The 9,527-nt window shown below is 28.9% G+C and overlaps 1 protein-coding gene across 1 annotated transcript; it reads right to left on the bottom strand.

Moving 5' to 3' along the window:
- Window positions 1-6,525: 6,525 nt before the first annotated feature.
- LOC145836356 (ectoderm-neural cortex protein 1-like) lies at window positions 6,526-7,956 on the bottom strand. The gene has a single exon (XM_082944166.1). The coding sequence runs from the start codon at window positions 7,954-7,956 to the stop codon at window positions 6,526-6,528; it is 1,431 nt and encodes a 476-aa protein (XP_082800292.1).
- Between the last annotated feature and the right edge of the window lie 1,571 nt (window positions 7,957-9,527).

Here is a 9,527-nt window from a genome sequence, read left to right as displayed (position 1 = left end):
ATAATTTCAATGAAATATTTATAGGTTATTAATTAGAAAAATAAAAAAGTACTTTATAAATACAATTATACTTAAACATGAATTTAACTTTTGAAAGATTTTACTGTTCAACCTAATCAATAATTTAGTTACATAAAATTGTCATATAATGTATTGTTTATAAAATAAAAGTGTTTAATAACTACTTTAATTTACTTATTACAAAACTACAGACTGTATATCAGTGTTGTTATAGTGATTCCAACATGACTTCTTTCCAACATGACTTCACTTAAAAAGTTTATAATACTGAACTTTACTTGTATAATCTTCTTTTTTAAAGACGTTTTACTATTTGCTTTTAACCATTGCAGTTATGTAAGTTTGTTAAAATTTTATTTTGAACTTATATTATTTTTAACTATAACATCAAATGCGGATTTAAAAACCTGTTCTAAATCTACAAAATAGTCTATAAGATTTAAAGTGATTTTGGCCTAAAAATTTTATAAAAATATTTTTATTTTTTTTTCTATTAGTAAAACATGAAAATTTTTTTAAACTTAAAAACCACCATGATTTAAAAAAAAATGGTTGTACCTTTTTATTTAAATATTTCAGGAACGTGAAATATTGAAACAGTGAAAATACTTAAATTTTTTTTCAATCAAAACTTAAATCACACCTAGAAAATCTACTTTTCATTACTTAGTTTAAGGTTATAAAATTTTAAACCTTAAGTTTAAGCTTTAACATAACTTTATTTGAATATAAACTAAATACAGAGCATTTATAGTTATATAGTTAATAAATGATTGTTTTAATTCTTATTTGCACAAACTTTTCGATGGTTTCTTAAAAAGGGTACTGAACACTGGCTTAAGTAAAAAAATTTTGAATTTTTTTGAAGTTTAAGAAAGTTTAAGACTTTTAAAAGCATTTGAAATGCCGTAGACAGTTTATTCACCGTAAAGCATTGTCAAAAAAGTAAATAAATTACAACTATTGTTTAATAAATTTAATATTTATTTTTTTATTAATGCTTGTTATTTTTAGTCGCAGTCGTTTAGATAACACAAACTTAATAAACACCAATTCTTTTTGTTATATACCAAAAACAAAAGTGTTTAAAATACTTTTGTCTTCTCCTTTATACTCAGTTAAACAATTAACTTACAATGTAAAAAGTTTTTCTTATAGAACTGCCTGCTATCTTTGTTTGTTTAAAATTTATTTTAGAAATTCAAACGATTTTTCTCTCACTAAATATATAACTTTCTAACTTTTCTGCATCAGTTTATATGAGAAAAAATACATTTGATTTGATTAAATACAAAACAAAATGTATATTTTTAAAAATTACAAAATTTAATCAATTGATTACAGGTATAATCAACAAAAGTAAATTTCAAATTAAAACAGAAAGGTTATAACTAGTTATGTCTATAAGGTAAATGTTTTTTTTTTTACAAAATTTATATTTATTTAAAGGTATTAAACTTGCTTTAAATCTATTCAATTCTAAAATTTTTGATCATTGTCTCATAACACTATAATTAGAGATTTCAAAGTTATAACCATATTTGGAAGTGTTTACTAAACGTTTAACATCACATCTCTTACTGCTACGCTTTTTTTAGTTTTTTATCACTGAACTTTGAAAAAATATATTTTTGCACATGTTCTTTTTATTTTAAATTTTATTTTTGTTTTTAGATGCTTGTCAAATATAGGTCCTTACGCAGTTGCACTTGAAAACACAAAATTAGAACTTTTCTTTTTGTTGTCATTGGTTCATTTATTGATCGTTGAAGTTTCAAGTGACAACTTAATACATGGCCGTGTACCTGATCTAAACTATCATAAGCTTTTGGTAGACTAACTAATGCTGCATATTAATTTTTGCTTGACTTTATCAAAGGAATTTGTTGAACAAACCAATACAAAACTACGATAGTATAATAACCTTAAAAAATGTTAACTGAAATTGTTAAAATATTACATTCAGTAAAAAAATTCAGCTATATGTAACTTTTTAAATTGGTTTTTTTAATTAATAAAATTATATTTTACTAAGTTTAGGTACTGACTTTATAATGTGTAAAATACTTTTGATAGCTTTATACAAAATGAATACTTACCTTCAATACAATTAAATAAAAAAAAGCCTTTTTGTTTTTTAAGTTAAAACATTTCTAACAAAATAATAGTTTTAGAGTAAATATACGTTAACAAAATAACCTGAAACTGTTGCAATCCGAAATTCAAAATGGTTAAGTTTTAGGTACTAAAGATGTTTTTATAACACACTAAAATAAGTGTGAATGAAGACTAACAATTTTCTAACTAATTTTCTGAACTTCAAGCCTTTTCTGCGCGAGTTTTGTAACGCAGTTGTACAAACTGCAATAGTCAAGACAGTTGCTATCTCTTGAGATTGTTTTCATATGCTCACAAGATACGATAAAAACTGCTGACTCTGATGAGAATTCAGAAGAATTAAGAGCATCGTGCCTTACTCGCCAACAACAAGTTGAACCCAAAAGAGAGTGATTGCCTGACGGTTCGCAAATAAAAAACAACATTATAAATGGAATGTTTTATCTTTAACAAAGAGAGTTTGATCAAAAGTCCTTGTCTACAAAAAATAGTAGCGCAAAAATGGTCGTCTGATATTGAAAAGCACTTAACAAATGTGCAAAAAAAAATTAATAGAAATTCAATATAAAATTAAATTTCAACAAAAATAAAATTTAAATGTTTACTTTTGAAAATCATCTGAAAAAATACTAAAAAATAAATTTAGTGGATTAACTAAATGTTTAAGTATGTTTTTTTTTTCAAAAATAAACAGTCAGTTTAATGTAACTTTTTAAATGTACTAAATTACTTAAAGACCAAGGCTATTTTAAAATTTATCTAATAGAACTATGGGATTTTTTATTTAAAATAAACTATATAAAAAATTATCAATAAGTTTCAATGGGGATATTTTTTTGTGTGTTTTAGGAGGTTATTGAAAACTATCTTTTATTTAAGGAAAGTTCCTAGTTATATAGTAATTGGGCTCTAATGACATTGACGTAGTCTAAAATTCAGAAATTATAATTATATATCTTTAAAATTTAGGCTATAAGTATTTAGTGTAAACTTTTTAATATAACAGTTTAATATTTCTTTTGTGTAGTAATACCTACTAAGTATTGATATTAGTGCTTCATAATTAAAATGACTAGCCAAATTATAAACAAGATTTACTGATAAAATACAAAATATAATAAACTTGTAGCATACATTTTTATTTGTTTCTTTCTTATAAGATAATTATCAAAGAAGATGTATAACATTTTTTTACCTTTTCATACTGTTTCTTGTAACAGTTGAACCTAAAACTACTAATATATCAAATATTATTCAATATTAATAAACTTTAACTAGACTTGATATATATTCATACTTTGGAAATTTACTTATAAATTGATTTAAAATTTACTCTAACTTAAAAAAAACACATAACGATTATCATTAATGACTAGAGACATAGCAAACCAATACAAAAAATGTAATACAAAAAATGTAATACAAAAAATAAAAGGTAGAAATGAAACAGTAACTACTGACACCAAAGCGCCCAAAAAACCTGAATCCAATGGATTTGGTTTTGTATATTGTGATTATAAAGTACGAGAGAGGCAGATATAAGCAGGCCAAAAAAAGGACTGAAACCAATAAGTCAGGGCTTAAAAAATTCAGACCTTGTTACAAAACACTTTTAGTATAAACTATTTTTTCTTTGGACATTAACCTTAACCTTAAAAGCTTTAAGTATTTTGGCAATTTAGAACAATTAAAAAAGCATAAGCTTAAGATTTCAGGAAAAATAATGTTTTACCAAAAGTTTTTTATGCGAAGGTATTTTAAGTTAAACTTAATATTTTCTTTTGTTTTCGTAAGTTTTTTTCTTGCATCCTAATTACTTAAAAAGCACATGTTCTTAAAGTTTAAATATGTTTATTTATAATTTTTTCAATAACTTATAGTGTTTTAAAAAGTTAGTGGCTATCTCTATGACTGGAAGGTCAATACTAGATCGTTTGAGCAAATTTTCCAGTTTTAATTTCTTTTTATCATAAGTTGATTGATGTTATGAAAAGAAACTTACGGATCATAAATTTGTGCTTGACGGGCTGGTTAGAACAATTTTTTTTATCAGCTGGAAGATGCCATTTTTGTACGACGGGTAAATTTGCACAAGAAGTCATTTTTGCACGAAGATCATTTTGACGAGCGACTTTTAGACGAGTTGCTGCTGATGCACGCTGTTACTTTTGCGCAACGGGTCGATTTTTCATGAGGGTCACTTTTACACGAATAATTTTTTGCACGGAAAATAAATTTTGCTCGAAGCATAACTTTTGCAAGGATAAGGAACTGCTCGCCCACCAAAAAAAAGGTTTAAAAGTGATAGTAAAAAAGGAGAAAACTTAATTATATAATAGAAAAAATACCAACTAAGGGTAAGGGTGAGAGGTAACAGTGATAGTAAAATATAAGAAAAAAATAAAATTAAAACACATGTAGAAGTGTCAATTAGTGCAAAAAGTGACCCTTCGTGTAAAAGAGACAACACCTGAAAAAGTGACTATGTGCAAAAGTGATCCTTCGTGAAGAAATGTACCTTTGTGCATTTCTGACACCTACCAACTTTTTAAAAGGGAAATTTTAAAGTTAAACGAAAACCTTTAACTTGATATTTATATAACGTATATAGATAATAAATTGCTTCTTTGTAAAGACAAGTTTATTTAAATTATAACGGTTTTAACATTCGTGTTATACTTTAATGAATACTTTATTACTTCAGGTGGGTCACCGACCCAAATGCTACACCTCTGGTATAAATAAATTTAATCTTTTTGAAAAATCATTTAGCAAAGCGGTCTTCTCTACAACATTTAATAGTTGCTGTCACTGATACTTGTTGTAAATACTTTTTAATAAAATACATTTGGTTAATTACAAATACCAAAAAGTATTGGTTAAATACTTTTTATTGGGCGAACAGCATCGTGACGATAAAAGGTTTAAAAATAAAAATTCTCAAACTAACTACAATTGAATTTTATTCATGTACTTTGTAAACATATTAAGAAGAAAACACCAAAGTAAATTGAAAAAATCGTTCTCGTAAGCAGGTTCATGGCAATTAAATTTTAGTTAATAATTAAGTAATGCTCAGTCAGAGTTCAAAAATCTTTACATTTAGGTAAGGTAGGTATATATATCTACTTTACAAATTTTTAAAATTTGTTTTATATTCTTAAACCAAAACTATTGCTCCATAAATAATACGGAATACTTTATAGTAGTACAAAGAAAAGAAAACTATTCATTTGAAATTTCAAGACCATAAAAACCAGTAAGATTTCGAAAGACTAATCTTTGACATATTGGAATTTAAAAAAAAAGAAGTTTTTGTTTATGAATTAGTAAATTTAATCTAATAGTTTAACAACTAAGTTTTAACATTAGACAGTTTTTTAATTGGCTATACAATTAGTTAAGCATGTTATTTTTCAGTTTCAAGAAGAAATTTGGTACAACAGTTTTAATTTAAGCAACCGACTGAACTAAAGATTGTTCTAACAGCATATAAGGATACATGTACACAATAACAACAACGACTTCATGCGAAAATTTATACAAACTAGACAATATATTGTTACATGTACAATACATCATTCCTTGGTTTGACATTAAGAATTAAGAAAATAAAATCAGTAATTTGCATTTATGCGCGAAATTTTGCAAACTGGTATTTTAGACTAAAACTGGTCTAGAGATTTTAAGAAATAAGTAAATAACAATGAAAGGATTGTTTAAAAAGTTAAAACTTACTTACAAATACAATAACGTTAGTTTATAAAAAAAGTTTATTTTTTCTAACTATTTTTATATACTTGCTTACTTGCTGTTTTCTTTAGTATACTTACATTGTTCACTTCAAATATTTTAAAATTTTTACAAAATATAAAATAATCACGTATTTAAATTTACTCCGTTAGCTAGTAAAAAATATTTTTCAAGTTTCAAAACGCCTTGATCGTATCAAAAAAATTCTAAAGTAACCGGTTCAAAATTTCCCGGGTACATGAAAATTTAAATTCGGACAATTCAAATTGTTATAAAAACATTTAAAATACTATATATTAAAATGTAATATGAGTTTAAAGAAAAAAGAAATATATAGATCTTATAAAAATCTAAAGCCAGTTTTTCTTTTAGGAAAAATAGTTAAAAATTTTTAATATATTTTGAAATTACTAAAAATAACTGTGTTTGGACTTTATTCAAGTCATACCTTAAAACATTGATGTTTTGCAAAAAGAAAAATATTGACTTGGACATATTTATAGGACCTACATATGTTTGAAAAATATTCATTAATTTATTAGTTGTAGCCCTTTCAATTTTTTTAGAATTTTAATCATCAGAGTTTGAACTGTCCGAATTTGAATTGTCGTAACCCAAATTTCCCGATCATCGTCAATAAAATGGCAGCTTTGCGCAAGAAAAATATCTTATTTTTGAGTTAAACTCTTCGCTTTTATCTTCTTCGGTCCATTTATCCGCGTCAACGTCGTAACTGAACACCCGTCTGCCGATTTTCTTTTCAAAGAGGAAAATTTTACTCCCCAACGACAGCGCCCCGCAGAATAAACGAGGCGCGGCGATCATTTCCCTCCACGCCCCTCCTCCCTCGGCCCCGTTGTAAACGTCGCAGCCGAGGCCGACGGCAAAAAGCCTGCTCCGCACCGCCACCAGACCGTGGTTACTTTGCTGTCTAGTCATGTGGGGCAAATCTCTCCATTTTTCCGTCGTGACGTCATAACTCTCGGCGGAGGACAGCTCAAAGTAGTCGCACCTCCCCCCGCACGCCACCACTTTTTCTTGGAAGACGGCGCACGCCGCGTCGTATCTTTCAACCCTCATCTCCCCTGCTTTCGTGAACCTGCCGCTCCTGGTGTCCAATTTCAGGCAGGAGGCGATCGAGTTGCCGTCGCTACCTCCGACGAGGATAATTTTGTCACCGTACGCGCACACGCAAAACTGTCGCCGATACTTGCCCATGACGGCCACCCGAGTCCAACGCTGGGTGGCCCAGGAGTACTTTTCGACGACGACCTTCGCCTTTCTTCTGACAAGGATTCCCGCAAACACGTACAAGTCGCCTTTCAAGCAGATACCCGTCGCTTCGAGCATTTGTTCGTTGTTCATAGGCGGCAGGGCTCGGACCAGGTTCAAGCCGGGCACGCTGTACTGTTTTACATTTTCTATTGGGCTGCGTCCGTAGTGCCAATACCACCCCCCGCACACGAGCACGCCGAACGAGGTTTGGCTGCAATACCGGCTTTCGCAATTGAGCTTGCAGCTTTTGTAAGCTTCATTCAGCAAATCGTACATTTCGCTGTTTTCAAAAAGAGAGCCGCATTCGGACAGCAAGCTGTCTTTGTCGGACAGCAAGCAAAGTCGAACTTTCTGCAGCAACTTTGCACCGAACTTGCTGCGTTCTGCAATGTTGTGATTCAGCCATTTTGTTGCCGCTTCCAACACTTCGCGCTCGGTTGTGACGTAAAGTTCCGAGCTGGCCAGTATTTTCAGGACAAGGGCGAAATCCAGCTCCAAAAGGCTTTCGGTTTCGGCTATGATCGCGAAACAGCGCTCTACATAACTCTGTGTCGCTTTCAAAAGGCCTGATAAATTGAAAAGCGATGCAAGCTGGTGAAAGGTCAAGGCGTTGCAAATTTTAAGCTTCTTAGTAGAATAACTTCTGTCAGTTTTACTCGCCAAACTTTTGTTCAAAGAAATTTTGCTTAACTTTGTCGCCGCAACCAGGTCATCGTCGTCTGCTGCTGCAAGTGAACCTGGAAAATTGATTTTAAGTAAGTACACTTGTGTGTTTTTGTTCTTTGTCATGAAAATCTGTAACAACTAAACGAAACAAGCGTTCGGATAAATATTAAACATAAAATTTCCTGTCGTGTTTGAAAACACTTAACTGCAACAGTATATTAATTTATCTGAAAAGTTTCTACATAGCTATGTATTGACTTAAGATAAGAAAAAATATATAATACACTAAACATGTGTTAACCTCGTTCAATCGAGCCATTAAACCTCCGTAAACTTTGAAATTTTTTTACAGCCGAACGCTTGCTCACTTCTACGTAATCTTCTGTTTTGTTGAATTCAATTAAAAGATCATCTCCAAAATTTTCTGTCCTCTGAAGACCGGTTTTTTGCTGGTTGTTTTTATCGGCAAAAATTACACAATTTTCCAGTGAGTTTTTTTTCATGTTTTAATTAGTCTTTAAACAGTAAATAAAATTTAATAATTGTGATTTATAACTAATTAGCTGCGCAAAGTAAATTAAAAAAAAAACTGTGTACTGTTTGTACACATAATTACTTCAAATAAACTATGTGCCCACTAGAATATACAAAAAATTAATCATTTTTAAAAGCTATTATACATAGTTAATGTGTTTGAACTGTTGTAACTTATCTTACAATAAACACTTTCTAGTTAACAAAACAACTCTTTTTTTTTAATTGCCTTAGTTTATGTGCACAGTAAAATAATTTTAATGGACACTAGTGTGCACAGGTACATGCAGTGAAGGTCTATGGACTATACCACAAAAAATATTATCTTTAATTAAAAAACTGGAAGAAAATTAATAAACAGAATCAGATTGCTTCAACAAAGTATAATAAAAATATTTATACATTTACTGTAAGAAACATTTCCGTAAATTAGAATGAACTTTCAAGTGTTTTTAAAGAACAAATTACAAACCTTCAAAACTCAGAAAAAAAACATTATTAATTTAGAAGAGTTTAGCTGATCTAAAAAGTACGATAAGTTCTTTTGGTGGAATTAAAAATACATTTAGTTTTATAAAGTTTATAAAAGTTCTCAAAAACACATCCCATTCGTAAAATGTAAAAATGTTCTAAAACAAACAATTTAAAAAATAAAAGAGTTCTTCGAAGTTAAAGTTAAGTTAAGATTTTTCATAAGCTTAGGTTTATACTAGGCTGAAAAATAAAGTTACACATGTTTACTTTTTTAATCACCTGAATTTTATAAACCAAATTGGTTAAACACATTAATTTTTACTTATATAATCAAGACTTATAAACTAATTGTAAGGCTACATCTGATACTTTTTGAAATATAAAACCAATATTAGAGTTATGGATCACAGTTAACAAAGTTAGTTATGGAATATGTACTACCACCGCTGTTTTACTGAAAAACACTATGTGTAAGATGTATCTATGTTTGCGGTCTTCTAATATTAAAAACCTGTTAGAAATTATTAAGTGTTATTTCAAATTAACTTACACGTATTGTGTAAATAAAATCATCTAAAGACAATGAAACCAGTGAGTATGTCAAGATTGTAGTTAAAAACAATGTATATATGAAATTTAATTCACAAGTTTATATCATTTAACCTTCATCAAATAAAAATAAAAGG

The sequence above is a fragment of the Thalia democratica genome, chromosome 5, assembly GCF_965202585.1.
Source record: "Thalia democratica chromosome 5, ktThaDemo2.hap1.1, whole genome shotgun sequence".
NCBI lineage: Eukaryota > Metazoa > Chordata > Thaliacea > Salpida > Salpidae > Thalia > Thalia democratica.
The sequence above is the reverse complement of the archived record's forward strand: the minus strand, read 5'-3'. Positions and strand labels throughout refer to the sequence as shown.

Excerpts from the sequence above, each read along its gene's own strand:
- LOC145836356 (XM_082944166.1), bottom strand. The coding sequence starts at position 7,956 with ATGACAAAGAACAAAAACACACAAGTGTACTTACTTAAAATCAATTTT.